The 18,936-nt window shown below is 41.9% G+C and overlaps 2 protein-coding genes and 2 non-coding genes across 4 annotated transcripts; all 4 read left to right on the top strand.

Annotated features, from left to right (window-relative positions):
- The first annotated feature begins 1,322 nt into the window (after window positions 1–1,322).
- Window positions 1,323–12,761, top strand: LOC118788050 (guanine nucleotide-binding protein subunit beta-5a-like). Its single transcript, XM_036543887.1, has 11 exons — window positions 1,323–1,775; window positions 2,524–2,660; window positions 4,457–4,498; window positions 4,839–4,915; window positions 5,277–5,409; window positions 7,396–7,539; window positions 8,211–8,302; window positions 8,463–8,511; window positions 8,987–9,083; window positions 10,934–11,100; window positions 11,420–12,761. Exons 1-11 carry the CDS (start codon window positions 1,664–1,666, stop codon window positions 11,429–11,431), a joined length of 1,062 nt encoding a protein of 353 aa, XP_036399780.1. The 5' UTR covers window positions 1,323–1,663; the 3' UTR covers window positions 11,432–12,761.
- Window positions 2,851–2,923, top strand: trnar-acg. Its single transcript has one exon. It is a non-coding gene; the product is annotated as a tRNA-Arg (tRNA).
- Window positions 3,721–3,793, top strand: trnar-acg. Its single transcript has one exon. It is a non-coding gene; the product is annotated as a tRNA-Arg (tRNA).
- A 1,109-nt stretch (window positions 12,762–13,870) lies between the features above and the next one.
- LOC118788037 (anti-apoptotic protein NR13-like) lies at window positions 13,871–18,534 on the top strand. Its single transcript, XM_036543870.1, has 3 exons — window positions 13,871–13,990; window positions 15,272–15,682; window positions 17,757–18,534. The coding sequence occupies exons 2-3, from the start codon at window positions 15,275–15,277 to the stop codon at window positions 17,877–17,879; spliced, it is 531 nt and encodes a 176-aa protein (XP_036399763.1). The 5' UTR covers window positions 13,871–13,990; window positions 15,272–15,274; the 3' UTR covers window positions 17,880–18,534.
- The last annotated feature ends 402 nt before the right edge of the window (window positions 18,535–18,936 follow it).

The raw sequence follows: 18,936 nt of genomic DNA, 5'->3' as shown, positions 1-18,936 counted from the left end.
TCATCGTTTTCCCTTGCGTTCTCTAAGGACCATAGACTGCAATGGATAACACGCAAAAGTAATGTTACTGAGAAAAGCGCCCTTAAATAATGTGTATAAAGCTACAATCTATAGCAAGCCATTTAATATGTAATCGCCAGATGTCACTGATTAAGTAAACCAGGAACGAGGTACCTGCCATTTCAGTAGTGGTAATTATGTCCTCACTAGTGACGGTAGTGTTCTTCTTACGCATTATATTCAAACTTATTTCATCTATTTTCATACTAATAACGATTTTTCTTACACCTGCTGTTCATTTTCTTGCTAGTAACAGATGGTTTTCTTCTTAACGGTGTACATAATAGTGATACATATTTTCTTATATGTTAAAACAATAACTTTGTTTGAATATGGGGGGCTAAAATCAAGAAAACATATTAATATTATATTAACACCCATCCCATAATCCAAAGCAGGATGTACACGATGTTTTGCCTACCTTTGACTGAAGGTCTGTTTCCATTTTTGTCTGACTTGGTTGACGTTCAGTCAGACATTATCATTTTCTGTTAACGTTGTTAGTTAGCTAAGTAGCTTTGTGTAGATACGATCTAGCCACATGACATAATTTATTCTGTGCCCTGGAAACGTTAACGTGGTAGTTAACGACGTAACAAATGACGTTTGACGACTTGCTGTAACAGTGGCTCAAGTTAGCTAGTTAACTAATGACCACTGGGGCTAAATTGTTAAAACAACCTTGCTACAGAAATCTGTCAAACATCACGAAGCAATTGTTTCCATAGTTATATTCTCCATAAAACAGCACGAACTATTAATATTAATTAAAGACGTTTCCTGTAGTTAATATACGCCGTCAAGTTTTCTGATTGCTTATTTTGTTTTATGAGGCTATTGTGAAACCCTCGTATGTCGTTTTCCCACCGTGAACTAATTTTTATATAATGTTATTATGAACTAGGGCAGTGATAAACGCTGAAGTGCTTGACTGCTTTCAGGCTAACAACAGAATACAACCAGCTCTAATCTGACACGCCAGCAGTGCATTAGATGGCCCAGAAAGCTACTTCTTATCACACGCCTTTAGGAAGAGGTCCAGAGTGCTAGCGTTCTGACAGCCGACACATGCCTTCCCTAGCCGAATATACCCCTACACCAATAAGAGCTCTGGGTCAGGGGATGTTATTTTATGAATGCCATCACAGTACCACACAGCTCTCCCATTTATTTGCCTTCATATTTTCAAGAAGTTTCTCCAAACATCACTACGTCATATGGCAAATGCCGAATGCCCAGGGGAGGTGCATCTTCAGAATGTATACCAAGGATGCCTTCGCGAGCATGGAAGAATCTTCAACCAAGAAAACTATAGTCACTAGTAGATTTTCAATATAAACAACAAATTCATTTTGATTAGACCTGAATTTAATGCCCGACTACGCGGGGAATCAGGAAAGCATCATTTTAATTGCATTTTAAATACCTAATTCCCGAGCAGTACTCAGGCACTTGCCTTGAATGTTATTGAAAAGGAGCATCTTCTGTGTGACGTCACTGCAGCTGCATCAGCTGCGAGCTCAAGGCAGAGCCGTTTCACAGGCAGGCTAGAACTGACCGCGACAAAACGCCACATTCCTCTCGCCTCCCTTTTCTCCAAAAGATGGCTTGTCAGGCGCTAGCGCCAAACGAGACCCTGGCCACGCTGAAGACGGAGTCGGAGCTTCTGAAGACGAGGCTGGAGGAGGAGAGGGCCAAATTGCACGATGTGGAACGTGAGTACTGGGGATGGAAGGGGCCTCGCAAATCACATCCCTGCGAGCTGCTGGCGACTGTAATCATGGAGGCAGCAGGGATGAAAACATTAACCGACCTCGGTAATAGTGCATTCGACGATGTGTGTATGTGGCAGCTTTGACACGAACAAATGGTGTCGGATCATAACAATGCTGTGATTCACGAAGACCGGCAACTCGTCTTTTATTTTCAAAACGGGATGAACGCTTGTATTAGTGCCAAGAAAGCTGGTTGGATATATCGCTAGCTATATCGCTGCGATTAATTCGTGCATATTAAATTTAATCTGACTACTTCAAAGGGTAGAAAAGTGGGCAACAGTGACGGTTAAACCGGGTGAGTGGTATGGTTACCGAAAGGATTGTGTTTTTAGAATTCTTCGAATCTGTACTCTCTGTGGATAGTAAACACAAGAGGGATGGGCATTTAACCATTATTCAAATGAGCACACAGGGATCGTGTCCTTACGTGTCCTTACAGGAGACTCACCAGGGTGGGTGTACAGATAGCTTTTTAAATCTGTTACAACCTCAGTAAGAAATATATTGTACTGAAATGACCCTTCGATTTTATTTAAACTTCAGTAATACCAATATAAGTATAATAATGCAAACACTATAGGCCGAATGTGCTGTCTTTGAAACCGCATACAAACAGAATGAACATCTGTGTTGGTGCAGAGGTTCAGGTTGTCCTAATGTTGAACCATGTCCATACCCCTTACAGTGCATCAGGTGGCAGAGAAGGTGGAGGCGCTGGGGCAGTTTGTCATGAAGACAAGGCGAACGCTGAAAGGCCATGGAAATAAAGTTTTGTGCATGGACTGGTGCAAAGACAAGAGAAGGATCGTCAGCTCCTCTCAGGTAAGAGGAGGGGAATGGTTGCAGGGCTTACTGAGAGCGAGCAGTCCCGTCCCTCACGTGCTCACCAAAAATGGTCCATCAACAAGAACTGAGGCCCTTTTTAATTCAGTGGGACATCCTGTTTTATCTCACTTTAATCTCCTGGAGAACCTGTCCACATTGATTTAAGGTAAAAGTGTTGCCTTTGGACGGGCCAGTGGCGCAATGGATAACGCGTCTGACTACGGATCAGAAGATTCTAGGTTCGACTCCTGGCTGGCTCGTTGGTCGTTTTACTGACATCGGCATAATGGAATACAGAATTACACCTCTAAATTATAGTAAATTTAGCGTAGCTACCTATCACCTGAACGCATAGTTAGTCGGATGAAACATGCTATGTGAATCAAATACACCGTCAGGAAAACAGTATGATGTCATATCCATCCTTATATAGCTAGATATGACGTTAATTTAAGCATCGCTGTGAAATCATAAGTGTGCTTAGCTGTGTCTGGCGTTTGTTTCGCGTTTATTGTATACGCTTGTTACATTTAGGACCCTGAATGTGATCAATTTCAAATACGCTGTCCTTTGAAACGACCGAATTAAGTACTGGTGTGGATGGGTGTAAGGCGCAATGGCTGACGCGTATGACCAGGAAGCATAACCTTCCAGCTTCGCCTCGTGGCTGGTTCATTGCTTTTTCTGTTTTCATGACACTGAAATCAGCGTCAAGGAAACATCATTTGACTTCAACATGTCCCGATCATGAACTCAGCTAAACTGAAAATTAGGTTAATAGTTAAAAACCGAACTAGCCAGTTACAACGTCAATCTCGAATTTGAATCATTTTCATCCTCTCTTTCATAACATATTCACTGTGATATGCACAGTTAGATATACTTTAAAAATCCAAAGTCGACCATTAATGTGCTGTGACGCTATCTCAGTCTCGCGTTGCGTTTTACATTCATTCTTTAGGTAGGATACATCGTCTCTGTCCACGGTTCTGATTTCTGAATATATTTACGTAATCCCGTTTACGAAACGATTAACCTCGGTGTTGGTTTTCCCAGAGGGCCAGTGGCGCAATGGATAACGCGTCTGACTACGGATCAGAAGATTCTAGGTTCGACTCCTGGCTGGCTCGATGGTCGTTTTGTTGTTTTTTTTTTTAATCATAAAACATGAATATGATCTCACCTGTCCGCTGTCAGTAAATTTAGCCCAAAACATAATGAGTTAGAAAAAACATTACTTGGTAATTACAATCATTTTCACTTTCTCTTTCTCTTTTAATGATGTCAGAAAAATAAAAGCTTATCTCAGATAATTTGTGTACTTAATATAATACCCTGTATAAATAATGATCAGTGAAAAATTTTGATCTTACCTGCATTCCAATGTTGCTAGATATACTGATATACTCCAAAGTCCAAACTAAAACCAGAAACAGGTTTGATTTCTGTCTTCAGTACTGGTTATCAGAGAAGCTTGAGAGATTGTGAAATAAAAATGTCGCTATACTTGCTGTATGCACTTTTGTAAGTCGCTTTGGATAAAAGCGTCTGCTAAATAAATAAATGTAAATGTAAAACGTTAGCTCATGTAAAGATGTACGTTGAGGAAAAGCATACTCCATAGTATTTGATTTTCAGTCTTTCATTATTCAAATGTGTTGTGGTTTATTATGGAGAAAAAGGACCACAAGGCTTAAGTTCATTCTCACAGAGATAATGACCATCTAACATCTGGATCTTGTCTCTCTCCATTAGAAATTCAATTTTCCCAATAACAATATTTTTTCTTGCAGGATGGAAAAGTGATTGTGTGGGATGCATTCACAACTAATAAGGTAAACTGGTCAAACTAGTCAATGTCTATGAGTGGGAAATTATAATTTAACACTACAGCTATAAGCAGTTGTGTGTTGTTATTTTTCAGTATTCTTGATATTCAGCATTGACATTCATCATTTTAGCTAGATCTGCATAGTGTAACATCAGCATTGCCCTCGCAAACAAGTACAGAAATTATTAAAGTAAAAAAAATGTTCTTGTTGCTAATAAGTGTGGTTTTCAGTATTAAACCTGTCCATTGCATTTGCACAGAACTGTCTCTCACATGAGAAAATGCAGACCTAACCCACTGTGTGTATGTGTATGTGTGTGTGTGTATGATTTTGTGTTTTCCAGGAGCATGCGGTGACCATGCCCTGCACATGGGTGATGGCGTGCGCCTATGCCCCCTCTGGCTGTGCAGTGGCCTGTGGGTGAGTCCCCAACCAACCCCACACCAACCCCCCTGCCCCACCCAGTGCAGGGCCCCGCCAGCACAGGCCAGATTACCACCAGCTTTGCATAAAGAAGCCTCTCTAATGGCTAAACCTACTCAGCCCTCCCTCTGGACTCCTGATTTCAGGGAAAGCCTTGTTCCATTAGCAGGCTCTTAACAGACCGCCCTGTGCAGCTTTGATCAGGATCAAATGAATGCGGTACAAAAGAGGTTACTATTAAGTCACAGATTTTTGTATTTTAAACCCTTCTGACACCAACTGAAGTGTAAGGACTAGATATAAAGAGGAGAGAAATAATGAACCCCACTTTGTTGTCATCGGTCCTTTGCTCTCTCAGGGGTTTGGACAACAAGTGCTCAGTGTACCCCCTGTCCCTGGACAAGAATGAGAACCTGGCGGCCAAGAAGAAGTCTGTTGCCATGCACACCAACTACTTGTCTGCTTGCAGCTTCACCAACTCCGACATGCAGGTGAGGCTTGACGGAGACTGCCGAGCGGAACCACCCACCTTCCCCAAAGCACCTATTCAATGACTGTCTGTATTAAATAAAAGAAGAGGTGTTTTCCCAATGGTCATCAACAGTTCCAGGCGCTAGCTTGTATTTCTAATTTGTGATCCTGAATGTAGGTGTAGTGGCAGTACCTTGACATCTGATCGTGCTTTGTTTGAGACCTATTAAACAAATAAAAATCCCTCCAAGAAGGCAGTGATATTGAGTCTTCCCACAGAAAGCCCACATAAGCCTCCTAAAAGAAAGCAAACACTAATTTAAAAATGCCGGAGGAAGAGATCTCTGTGCTTTTAAATAATTCACAATCATCAAGCTGTCCCCATTTGAAGCTGCAGTGGAGTCGTGTGTGATGGCCTACCAGCGCGTGCCTATTTATAGACTCCAAGCAGCCGTTATCTGAAGGATGGCTGAAGTCTCTGTCATGACTGCGTGTGCAGATTGTAGCAGGAATTTTTGTCATCTCTTTGGCTTGGATTGTGAACCTCAACATTAAAAAACATCTCTTGTATTGTAAGTCAGGTCATGCATTGCATTGTTTTGAATGCAATTCATTAATTCAAGCATTACAAACAATATGTGGTTATAGTCCTGTTTGACTGTAATGTCAGCTTGTAGAAAGTACTGTGCATTTAAAGCCACAAACCAATTTTTGTGCCTTTTGAACACTTCCTTTTTCATCTTCCCATGTCACTAACTGTGTAGGCGTGGATTGGTGGGAATACTCACTCCAAACTAACCTAAAAGTGAAAGTGGTGGAAAAGACAAGGATCATTGAAAATACTATAGAGACATCTGCAAGAAAGAACTGAAGGATATTAGAAGGCCAAGCATGGCCAGAAAAATGCACTAGAGCTGCCAGTGCCCTGGATTTTTCTAATCCAATTAGCTGTTGTGGGCTGTGAGATACTCCCGTGTACACGGAGCCTTCCCCAGACCTTTCCCACTCTCAGCCGTTACATCCGCCTTGTGCTGATCTCTGAAGTTGCCATGACAATTCTGTATCCACTGGGATGTATCCGCAGGCTTCTGTGATGCTGAAGTGGGGGGCGTGCGTTTGGGGGTTGGGGCTTGATTTAATTAACTGTTCACAGGAAATCAGTCCTAATTGGCTGGAAGGAAAAGGTTGGGATATGGCCACACAGCGCTGAATCATACCCATAGCACTGCATGTTTTGTACTGTTGCTTGGGTCAGGGCACTGTGCTGGATCATCACCTGGCTAAACACCCAGAGATGAATTTCCCAAGGACAGTCATTTGCACCACACAGTCTAAAGCCCACAAACACCTGTTTCCATCTGTAGGTGTGTATTACTTGTGTTTCTTTGAGCAGCGGGGGACGAGGTGGAAAATCTCAGGGTGCTGGTTATTACCTTGTTCCACAACCTGTCATAGACCTATACAGTGTTGTGCGTCATGGTTGCGATCTCGTTTCTGTTTTGAAATCAAGAATCAACCCAAGGCAGTGGTTTATGGGGGGGGTGTGTGTACCGGAAGCAGACACTTCGCAGAGAACTTTCACTTCTTACTGTATAGCATCTGCCGTGGTTTTCCAGTAAATCTATAAATATCCAAATTTAGTGTTTGCGGTAATGTAAATTCACCTGTTTGGATTTTTTGTTATGTGAATCAGAACAAAACTGTTTACTTTCAATGCACATTGTTACTCATTGTGTATGAGGCAAGGGGAACTGAAACATTCCCCTCCCACTTACAGAGTATGGAACTTCTCCAGTCAACCACAAGAGGGCAATATAAGCACCAGACATGACTTTTAAAACAGGCCTATGTGCTAATCCTCATTGGGTGTGCTACAATTAGAGATGCTTATACGGTTTCAGTGTCATCCAGGGAAGAGGCAAAATACCAATCCAAGCTGGTGTTTCCCTACACGTGTGTGTGTGTGATAAAGCCCATTTCGTGTTATGTGTGTGTTCGCGTTTCAGATCCTGACGTCCAGCGGAGATGGGACGTGCGCCCTGTGGGACGTGGAGAGTGGGCAGCTGCTGCAGAGTTTCCACGGCCATGCCGCCGACGTCCTCTGCCTTGACCTGGCCCCCTCAGAGACAGGCAACACCTTTGTCTCAGGGGTAAGGACCTTCTCTTCTTTCTGTTCCAGTGATTATTCCATAAATCATAGGCTGCATCCGAATACTCAGTATGCACTAACTTAGGTTAAGAACGTACTACCCGACCGTTACTGTAGTATGTACTATTGAGTATGCGAGCGAATAGTAAGAACACAATTCGGACGTACTCTGCCGCCATCTTACTTGTCCTTTGACCCAGATGTTTAAATGTTTACATGTTTTAAAAATCAGTCTGCTTTACTTAGCTGACTGTCAACCTGAGGTAAAACGAAAAGCTAATGTTACGTAACAAGCCAATTGATTTGTTAGCTTAACCAAGTTGACTACACCACCACCTTCTTTATCTTTTCTCCTGGGGAATTCTTCTTCTTCAGTTATTCAGCTCCAGCTGACTTATGGGATAGCGTAGTGTAGTACGTTTTGCATACTTCGGATGTAGTAGGTCATCCGGGTACCGTACGACTACTATTAAATGCCTACTAAATATTCGGACACCCTACGGATTGTAACGTACTGCTTTTTGCGTACTATATAGTATGGAAGTATGAGTATTCGGATGCAGCCATAGTGTGACGTCTCATTTTCCTGCATCCAAATGCCCATGTACCCCTGGCTTTGCTGTGCTGCGTGTTGGTCGAAGAGATCGAGCGAACTCCCTTTATGTCCTGCAGGGCTGTGACAAGAAGGCCAACGTTTGGGACATGCGCTCCGGGCAGTGCATCCAGTCATTTGAAACTCACGAGTCAGACATTAACAGTGTCAGGTGAGTTTGCTGAATAGGCGGTGGAGCTTTGCCAGCATGAGGCAGGCCATAAAGTGTAGCCCAGCATAAACCGGTAAGAAAAGCAGCAGACTTGAGAAGTGCTCAGTCCAGGCTGAGGCAGGTTTGGTGTGTGATTATCTCTGTTTCCTTATGGCACTAGGTACTATCCCAGTGGAGATGCTTTTGCATCTGGCTCGGACGATGCGACTGTGAGTTAATTTCCTTCCTTATCTTAATGTTTAATGTGTTTGTCAACTAACAGTGGGTTTCCCCTACCGGACTGAGAAAAAAGGTGACGCCACCTTTTACCTTCTGTCCTGTAATGAGTGCGCTCATCAGAGAGAGGATTGATTTATTGTGTAGCTTTTCACACGTGACACAGTTATCTTATACTAGCGTCATCCTTAAAAGATCATTAACTTTATTAAGCATTTCTTGGTTGTTTACGGTTTCTGAACAGATTAGGAGACAGATCAATTAGCCATTTAGACCCTCATAGAAAGTGCCGTTCTTCAGCATCTTCAGACTCACTCACAAATGAAACAAGGTCATTTAAAAAAAAGAAGAATTGTGCTTCTAAATATATATCCGATCAGATGATCACCGATCAGAGGACCAGTACGTCATTTTTGTCATTTTTCAGTGCCTGCATCTGTTCCCTAAAAATGAAGTTCTCTTTTTTAGTGCCGTCTCTTTGACCTGAGAGCAGACAGAGAAGTGGCAATCTACTCCAAAGAGAGCATCATATTTGGAGTTTCCAGTGTGGACTTCTCTCTCAGTGGTAAGGGTTACACTGACAAAATTTTGAATCCTGATTATCCAGCGGAGACATCAAATCCACAAGATTTTGCAGGACCAGAAAAAGATTTCTTTTCATTCATTAGATGAACATAGATGGAGCTCTTTATGATTTGTTGAGCTAAAGGTTGAGAATCATATTGTGGCCACAGGATATGTTGTTGAGGCCCTGTGGAAATACAGTCGTGCTCCCAAATACAGTGACTGACTTCATGCCTGTCTAAAATTAGAGGAGGACATTAGAGGGTCTCAGGTTGAAACGGCGGCACCGTCTGTCCACGCCCTCCATGCAAGCGTGTCAGTCATCCGTCATGAGGGCGCAAGCATGCCTGAACATGCTTCCAGACACAAAACACCAAACCGGACCGAGGATGACTCTTCCAACGTAGCACTCAAAAACACATCGCTCAAAGTCCAGGCGTCAGCTGATTGTGCACTGATCCACGTCACCTGGCCTGCTCCAAAGCTACACGTCCTCCTCACCTGCTCCTAAAATAGTGCGTGTTCACTGACAAGTATTGTCACCCCTCAAACGCTGCCTCCGTTTGTTTACTAAGTCTAATTATTCGGCTGCACTACCAACAATGCAGCGATAACTGTCACCCAGCTCAACCTATTGAAGGATTATAGTGTAGCTGTAGAAGGAAATAATTGTGCACTAAATGTCCAAACCAAATTGATCACAATTTAAAATGTAAACAGAAGGATTCAAGAAGTGGAACGAGGGATGAAAATTGTCTTAAAACAGGTTGTGCTGCAGTTTGAGATCTTGTTACTGTCCCATGCATATTACCCTTAGAAGACAAATCAACTGAACCAGTTTAGGCTGCAGTTCTGGAATGAGGTGTGTCTCACTTCCCCCTCTCCTCTTTAATGTCTCTTAGTTTGACATTCTGATCAGCAGCACAGATTCCACGGCTGTATAATGAAAAGGTCATCCTTTAATTGCTGCTGATAGTGATGATGGAATATGTCTTTATCCTGCTCTGACAGGAATCATGGCCCCATTACTTAGTTGTCTGTGTGCCAAGCGCTTTTAAATGCATGGCTCTGTGTGTGCTGTTTCAAAGCAAAGCCTTTGGCAGAAGCAGCACTTCCTCCTGACAGTTTAACTTTGACTGCGTTCCCCATTACAGGCCATCAGAGTGACCTGAAAGATTGCGCGGGAGAAGGACCCATCGGCAACAATATGGTGGTCAGGAAGAGAGAACCGATTTTAATGGCCGTCTAACTTTCATTTCCCCTCGTTAAAAAAATGAATGAGCACAATTCCAGCTGGCACTCTTGAGTTTATGCTGCACTCATTTTTTTCATTCTTGCTGTCCTTCATCTCCAAACAGAATAGGTTAACGTAAAAACCTCCAAGAGAGTAGGTGAGTAGGTAGGTGAGAGTAGGTGTTGAAATGCACCGTAACTTTCACTTACCGTGTGTGAGCTAAGATAAAGTGCTTGCTGTGCAAAGCTTTTCAAAAGAATAATGAATGTGATTGAAGCCCAGCTAGAGTGACTGAGATTTATGAGGGTGTCATATAAAACTCAAAGGCTGTGATAAGGAAGATCAAATGGAAGCTGGAAGGGGAATTCAAAACATATAATTTTGGAAATTACCAGCAGCGCCTGGAATTTTATAAAATTTTTCAATCTTCTTATGGGACCTGCTAACATAGAATTTTGTCATATATTTAGGACAGGAAAAAAGACAAAAGGGAAAATAAAATGAAAGCACTGTGATTTTGTCCATAGAATTTATGGCCTTTTTAAGTTAATAGCTGTGTATTATGCGTGTGTGGTGAAACATCTGTTCTGTCTGTTTTTTTTTTTTTTTTCACTCAGGCCGCCTTCTGTTCGGTGGGTACAACGACTACACCATCAACGTGTGGGACGTGCTGAAGGGGACCAGGGTGTCCATCCTTTTTGGCCACGAGAACCGCGTCAGCACCCTGCGCGTCTCACCGGACGGGACGGCCTTCTGCTCCGGATCCTGGGACCACACTCTGAGGGTAAGGGAACGGTAATGGGATTTGCCGGCCTCAAGGCCGCCGGCTGTGGGCGGGGGGTTTTGCCGGTGGTTCTCTCGGGAAATCCTGCACGGTGCCAGCGGCGATGATGAATGGGGGTGAACGCGTATTCATTGCAGAACCGTTGTGTTGTTGTGGTTGCAGCCATGCCCATGTAGGAACATTCAGGGGGTGGGGGGAAGCAAGACTAGAGCCCTTCCTTTCTCTGTTTTCATTTCGCTCTGAATTTGGAGCTTTTTTTATTTGGTTTTCCTTCAGAATATTTTCTCACTTAACAGTGTGCTGTTCTGTGTCCTTCCAGATCTGGGCCTGAGCAGCTTTATTGCGGACAGGGATCTGGACCGGATGGATTCCATATCAGTCATCCAGGATGTGTATCACTGTACAGGCATAGCACAGATCATTGGAGCATCACTGTACGTGCAGAAGAGTTCCACCTTATAGAAGAGACAGGCTGTCATTTAATCATACATGCACACGCACCAATCCCAGGACTGAACACACACTGGTCGACATCGTAAAAGTACACTCCTTTCTGTGTGTTAATTCTGTCGCTTCACAACAATAGTGCTCTGTGTCTCTCACCTATGTACAGGTATTTATGTCTGTGTACAGGAGCTTCTCTCTGTATTCTCACTGATTGGAGTAAGATCACATGTAATATGGCTGTATAAATCATATGTATCTATTTTTAATTCGTGCTGTTAATTTATCAACGTAGGATGGTTATTACTTTTATCGTGTTTTTAAAGGCCAGAAGCAATCATTGACTGACGATTACTGCATTTATAGGGGTCTGAAGTAAAGAGCAGTTGTAGAATACCAGTAGTTGCTGTACAAAATTGTAAATTATTATGTTTGGTTAGGGTTTTATGGCAAGAGGGAAACAACAATAACATAAAGGAAGCTTTTCTCTCTTATTGGAGATTTCAGTTATAATGAAGACAAAAAGAAAGACATGCATGTTTCTAGTATCGTTGTCAGGCACCAGGTCTGTCATGAGAAGCATTAATAACAAAGGGACCGCCAACACACTGTATGTGCAGTTAGTCATAGGAGACCCATTCTGGATCTGCTGTGTGGATAAACGTTTTGGCAGCGTGTATGCAGTGTGTAGGCATTCTGTCTAGTCATTTGGCTGAAATACCTGATGAAAAATCTTTCCAACAGGTATTACTATGGTTATTATTTATTGAGATACCGGTAGCATGTACACTAGCAGAAGGATTCCGTAATACGACCTCGTCCTGAGGTGGATGAATGTAGGAGATACACGTTCCTAAAAATGATCCAGTGCATGAGTTTAGCACTCCCCTGTTTAATTTCAACAACCATTGTGCTAGGCCCAACTGATTCTTTTCAGAATTGGACTGTTGTAGAATTCAGATTGCTTGTTTGAATGATTAGATTTGCCTAGAACAATGGAGACTTTATGCCTGTTACTCTAAATTGGTTCAATGTGCAATACTCTGTCACCACACAATAGAAACTATTGCCTGTAGCTGTCCTTCAAAACGTTTGCAGTATTGTTCAGTTATTGCAATTTGTCCTTGTTAGGGGTTTAGATATAATCAGTTATAATAGTGGAACTACTGTATTCTCACTTTACATCACCTATGTCAAATAAATGGTATTTTAAATTATTGTTTTCATGTTTTTGTTCATTGAATAACATTTTATCATCTTGTATATCATATTTTTAACAGTTTTATTTATTGTCTCCAACAGCAACTAAAATGGGTTTAAAAGTAAATGCATAAAGACAAGCTGGTCAGGTTAAAAGTGAAATCAAACAAATGGATGGTTACTGTACCTGCCTATGTATTATGCATTCTGTTTTAAAAGTTCGTTTGTTTAGCCTATATACAGTTATTTTCTGAGTGAATTTTACCACCTCGTTGCCGCAAAGGCACTGGGCAGACTTCTCCAGAAAAGCTAAAAAGCCCAGAGCTGACGGAGGGAAAACCAGGAATTAATTCATTGACCTCCGGGAGGATTGAGTACACATTTTGGATGATCACAGGAAAGGTAAATGTATTAAAGCGGCACGGCTGGAGTGGTTTTTAAATCCGGATTACCGGTTTAATATTTCGGTATTTGCTAAAATACAATTGTAAATGGGCTGCGTTTCGTTTTAAGCGTGTACCCTTTGTTATCCCACACGCTTACCAGCGTCATTTGCAGTTTATATAAAGCTTACGTTTAATATATGTTAAAACAAGTTGATGTAGCCTAAATTTTCTCCGAAAGAGGACAAGAGACGAGCCTTTCCTTGGGTTCAAGTCGGCAAATTCTGGCGGCAGTCCTCATTCTCTAGTGGCGAAGGCACGCTGTTTAAGGTACTTAACTCAGGTTTTATCCATCAGACATGAAGCTAACTTTATTTCACAAGTAAAGGGTAAAGTGTATAAATACCTTTTGTGAGTAAAGCATGACAAATAATTATTCGATTATGTAGGAGCTAGTTTTATGTCAGCCCATAACTTGGAAAAGAAAGAACTTGTGATTTTGTCTTTCACTGGCTCTGCATTCATTGTATTCAGTATGAATCTTAAATTATTCAGTTTTCCTGCAATAATAGTGGTTACAATGAAAGCCGAACAGTTGACTTCGTTTGGGCTGGGGAATGCCAAAACAGACACGGTGGACTTTTATTACCCTGCGTACATAGGCGCTCAGTTGCATTAACATAAAGGAAACTGAAGGGCAAGGGCTGGGCTACGTCAGGGAGCGCTGGGGGAAGCACCATGAACATTCTGTGACGTATTGGAGGGGCTGGGAGCAGTCCGGAAGAACACAGGAAGTGGATTTTGTTAAAAACGTCTCTTTTCCCAAATCCGTAGGAAGAGAGAGGGCTGACATCGCTGGGAGGGTAAGCGTTTCGTTTATTGCAAAAGCGTTCGTCTTTAATGTGCAGTTTAGCGGAGGAAAAATCAGTTAGCTATATCTATGCCATGTAACTTACTGCATACAGATCTATGAAGACAAATGTTATATTCAAACTACTAACGTTAGCTGGCTGGCTGGGCTACTTTGTGACAAGGTCTTTTGTGCCATGCCATGTTAGCCAAGCCAATCCGTTCTTTGTGTCTCAGTTCATTGACAGATGAAACCGTACTAGTTCCTACCTGGCTGTATCGAATATCACACGGATGTAAATTCACCGTGAACATAATTTTCCGGTGTTTTATCACACATTGGTTCACTATTTTATTTTGTATGTTCCGCTTTTCGTGATATTTCGGGACCATACCTAGCTAAGATGATAGCTGGCTGCTCCCATTGGGCTGGAAATAGGAATCCGCATGTCTTTTCAATTAGTCATTACGTTAGCCTGCATATTTGTGGTTTCTAGGGTAGCTAGCCAACCAGGTAACAAAAGTCTGCAATGGTAGCTAGACACAGAAATATTTTTGCTTTTAGCGAGTTAATGCTGATATTTAAATGGCTTCCCATTGTCTGGTATCTGAATTTTTAAGGAGAGTGTGCGTGAATTAAAAAATGCAGACATATTGTGTCTGGTTATCTAGCATCTGTGTAAATGATTCATTACCTAAATAAATATGAAGATATGTCTAATGAGCAAAATATATTGGCTCTCTAGAAAGTCATAACAATGAACTTTTCAAATGGAAATCTATAGCTAGCAAGATTGGCTGGCAGTGGGAGGGTAAAGTTTTCTTTCAGATGCGAGAAATGGTTAGGGCTGTGCATAGATTTGTGGAAAACAGCTAACCAAATAATTTAAAACTGCATCACAGACAAAATGGTAATTTAAGCATTGTTCATCGCTCTAAATTTGAGCAGATTACGTTTCTGAGTAGATTTTTGCGACAGGCTCTGTAACTAATATTGTAACCATTGACATAATTGGAGTAATTCTGAATAATTGTGTCGCATTTCTAGAAGATATAGGCACATTGGGCTAAGATCCCGCTTTGAGCGCTTTATGACATTGCGGCGTTCAACGACTGCGACTACTTTTCGTGACTATTTCCCTCTAGCGGTAAGCCGTTGTTATTGCGGGAGACATTCAGAGGGTGAGCCAGTGGATGCGGGGGCGATGTAACACGTCAGGTGAAGGGCAGTGGCATTTCTAGGACACCAGCCGCTGCCCGCAATTGAACATATTTTTTTTTCTGTTGCTTCACAGAAAATGCACTGTTGGTTGTGGCAAGAGACCTTGAGGGTGGCAGAAGATTACACGGCCTTCTGCGTTGGAAACCAACAGGCGCCTCCCAGCGAGCAGGCCGAAGCGATGCGACACCTCGGCAAGGAAATGGAGCAGCGGTATCAGTCCAGATTCGAATCTCTCATACAAATGTTCCTGACCTCCTGCGGGTCCGACCCCAGCGCGAGCTTGAAGAAGGTGATGGAGGAGATGGTAGGAGATGGAACATTAAACTGGGGAAGGGTCGTGTCCGTCTTCAGTTTCACCGGAGTGTTGGCGAGAGAACTGTATTCCCAAGGAACGGATAAGGACTGCTGCAAAAGACTAGCGGAGACTATAGCTGACTACCTTGCAGGCGAACAGCGAGAGTGGCTTGTGCAAAATGAGGGCTGGGTAGGTGTGAATGAATTCATTTAATCTTGAAGTGTGATCATTCTACAAATAGTAGTGCAATTACAAGTGTACATTGCAAGTGTTGTATCTCAGGAGGCTGAAGGTTGTGATGTGGTTGTGCTCCACTTAGTACATTAAAAATGCACACTTTATAGTACTGCACAATTCAATTAGTCACAAATTATGGGCATTTCCTCTAGATGGTAACTTATTCAATGACCTTATCTCAGAAATAAGAAAGTCTGTGTTATTTCTCTCTTCAAATCTGCCACAGTTCCACTGTGGAAGAAAGCCTTGTGTCATAAATGGAACCATTCATTTGGAGTTCTTTTTTTGTGGTAATGTTGCCTATTTTAAAATTACAGGGAGGTACAAAGTAATTTTAGGAATGTGTTTGGTGTAGTCAAACTGATGTTCAGGGAAAAGCCTTTCCACTGTGAGTCATTGTGAAAGAAAATGGTAACATAATTCTAAAGCAGTTTAACTGATATACTACATTCATTAGTTAAAAGTGTTTTCCCAGTAAATGTGCAAATTTCCCCTGTTGTTTTTTAAAGTTCGTTTCAAGAAGAATGACTAGAATATGCCTCACTGTTGAAAACTGTTCTCAGAAGTACACATCATGTTTGCACCCCTGAGGTTGGCTTGATTTAAAAAGCTTTGGAAAGTACCTCTGTTTACAAAATGATATCGTAAAAAGCAGGCCCGTAATATCCTTCCTGTCCATAGTTCCAAATACAGGGCTGCAGCCATATTCATGATAAACTGACACTAATAATACCATGCTCAGCCGGGAGTGCAAGTTGCTCATTCTCTCAGCTTGCACTATTAGTTATGGCTGAAATAAAAGGAACGGGTAAAGCAGTGCACACAAATGTCCAGATAACGTGATGAAGTGCAGTCTGGTGCTTTTTTATCTTTGCAACTTGTGCAAAATCCGTGTCCTTGCTGGTGAGTGATCACAGGAGCACCCCCCAGCAGCTGTGGGTCACAGTCTTCCACAGAGGGCATTGTGCTCAGAACAAAAGCGTCATTGCAGCCGTAGGTGCCTTTATTCTTGGCCGCGGCGGCTCAAGTGCATTACCCCTGTGACGAAGGAAGGGGCTAGGGTCCCGGAAGGGGAGGGTGAACGCTCTCCACCTGGCTCATTTCAGCCCGCACAGAACCTCTCAGCTGCGTCACACAGAAACGTGGTGGAGCATGATTTCACTTCAGCTTTCGTTTCAGTTTTGGTGTGTACACAGAAATGTCCATACAGCACAGGAGTCAAGAAAGCTGGTTTTAGTCCTGAAACAATACGGTAACCTAATGCATGAATATGGCGCAGCATACTGAGGGTCAGATTTTACATTTCATATCAACACAATTCAAAAGAAATATGCACATTCAGGCTGCTTGTGTGGCTGCAGATTCATTCTTCATATAGAAAAGTGTTACTAGTTATTAATGATGCAGTTTCCCTTGCTTTTGCTGTGGAGTCTCTTTGTCATTTAAAATGTGAGCAGCTCAAATAAGTGCACTGTTTTACTGCTGAGATCTACTGAGAACTACCCCAGCCCTTTAACATAGTCATATGAAACAACTAGACCACTGAATGCCCTGAAGAAACGCTACACAAACCACGATGATTTTATCCACTGTGTGTAATCCTGACACCACAGTCACCGCCACCCCCATCCCACCCTCCTCGTCCAAACATGTTTTCTGTTTTTTTTTTTTTTTTTCTTCCCTGGAAAATAGTTTGCATCCTTTCTCTCAGGGTTTGAATTCAGCCTGACGTCACCAAGTGGCTGATTTAAAGACTGGTGTTGAAGAGTCGGGCGAAGGAGCTTTAATTACAGTAGCTCTTAAGTATGAAGCGTTGATGGATATATTGATATCAATTTCCACAACACAAGCTGGATGGAAGGATGCACAACACAGGCATTGCTCCGAGATGTAATTGAGATGGCTGCGTGGCTTTTTATTTTTTTTTCCCCCTTTGGTCCTGTTTTAGGTTTGGATCGAGGGGGGATCTTTTTCCTCTCCCAAGCTGCTGTCTGTAATCACTGTCTCTGCTTTGTCTCCTGTGTAGGAGGGATTCTGCAAGTTTTTCCGCAGCTCGAGGGATGTGAGCCAGGAGTCGTCCATGAAGGCGGCTCTGTTTGCGGCAGCTGGAGTGGGCATCGCGGGCCTCACCTTCCTCTTCGTCCGCTAGTGCACTGCAACCTTTCTTCATGTCCTACATTATGTTCTATCCTTTTTCAAAAAAAAAACAGTTTCTGTCATGTTTCCAGACCTTTTTTTTTTATTTTGAAGTGAGGATTGCGGTTTTTAATTGCAAGCGAATGTTCCCACGATATTTGATCTGGTGCACAGGACACTGACAGACTGACCCGATTGGACGTGAGGCTTGTAGCTGCGCTGACAGATAACTGAAGAGCGAGGCAAACCTGCTATGACAAATTATAGTCATTTTATCTTTTCAATTTTGGAATTGACACATTTCTGAAAATCTGTTTGAAAATTTGATCTTTTATTTTACATATTTGAAAGCACTGGGTCCTAAAATTTTCATGCAGTCAATGCACTATTTAACAAGATAGACTGTGCAAATTCAGTTTGTTTTGGCTCTTGCCCTGACAAATACTAGGTTTTAACATCTAAATAGACAGACCTTCTTCATAACTGTTTCTTTTGACTGCCCTCACAATTGGTAAAATCAATGAGTGATAGGCAGACATTGTAAATGGATTAGAAACTTTTTTAGTGTAATAAAATGATAAATTAATATAAATTATATTTATATTGAATAAAAGAATGCAAACAAACCCATTTGTTGTTTACATGTTACATTTTTTACTTTTTCAAAATCTTGGGCAGTTTAACACTGATATCAGAGGTGCTAGATTATTCAAAATCATTTTTTGTTTGTTTTTTCCAATAAAACACTCAAGTTTATCACAATGGAATTAAACTTGTAAAATAATTAGATCAAACCGATGCTCAGGCAGTTCCAACATTTTATAAGCATTATATTTTTGCATCACTTAATTTATTTATTAAACACTGTTTTTCTTAATAAAAATTATTAATGCTACTGTAAATAGATTGTTGGTGTCAGTCTTTCCACCTACCTGGCTATGGCTACAGAAGATGTAAGGGCGTGATTTTGTATGTTTTCCTGCCTCTCTAAGAATCCATCTGGTTGATTACATAACTAAGATCAGAGTGACATCATCTCTACCTAAGGGCACTGCCCTCTAGTAACCCGT

This window comes from Megalops cyprinoides, chromosome 13, assembly GCF_013368585.1.
Source record: "Megalops cyprinoides isolate fMegCyp1 chromosome 13, fMegCyp1.pri, whole genome shotgun sequence".
Classification (NCBI taxonomy): Eukaryota; Metazoa; Chordata; class Actinopteri; order Elopiformes; family Megalopidae; genus Megalops; species Megalops cyprinoides.
This window is presented reverse-complemented; position numbering and strand designations above follow the sequence as displayed.

What these genes read in the sequence shown, in the direction of transcription:
- LOC118788050 (XM_036543887.1), top strand. Translation starts at nt 1,664, where the DNA reads ATGGCTTGTCAGGCGCTAGCGCCAAACGAGACCCTGGCCACGCTGAAG. An exon ending in GCAACACCTTTGTCTCAGGG is followed by an intron (nt 7,540 to 8,210) that starts GTAAGGACCTTC and finishes TATGTCCTGCAG; the next exon opens with GGCTGTGACAAGAAGGCCAA. An exon ending in TGTGGACTTCTCTCTCAGTG is followed by an intron (nt 9,084 to 10,933) that starts GTAAGGGTTACA and finishes TTTTTCACTCAG; the next exon opens with GCCGCCTTCTGTTCGGTGGG.
- LOC118788037 (XM_036543870.1), top strand. Translation starts at nt 15,275, where the DNA reads ATGCACTGTTGGTTGTGGCAAGAGACCTTGAGGGTGGCAGAAGATTAC. An exon ending in TTGTGCAAAATGAGGGCTGG is followed by an intron (nt 15,683 to 17,756) that starts GTAGGTGTGAAT and finishes TCTCCTGTGTAG; the next exon opens with GAGGGATTCTGCAAGTTTTT.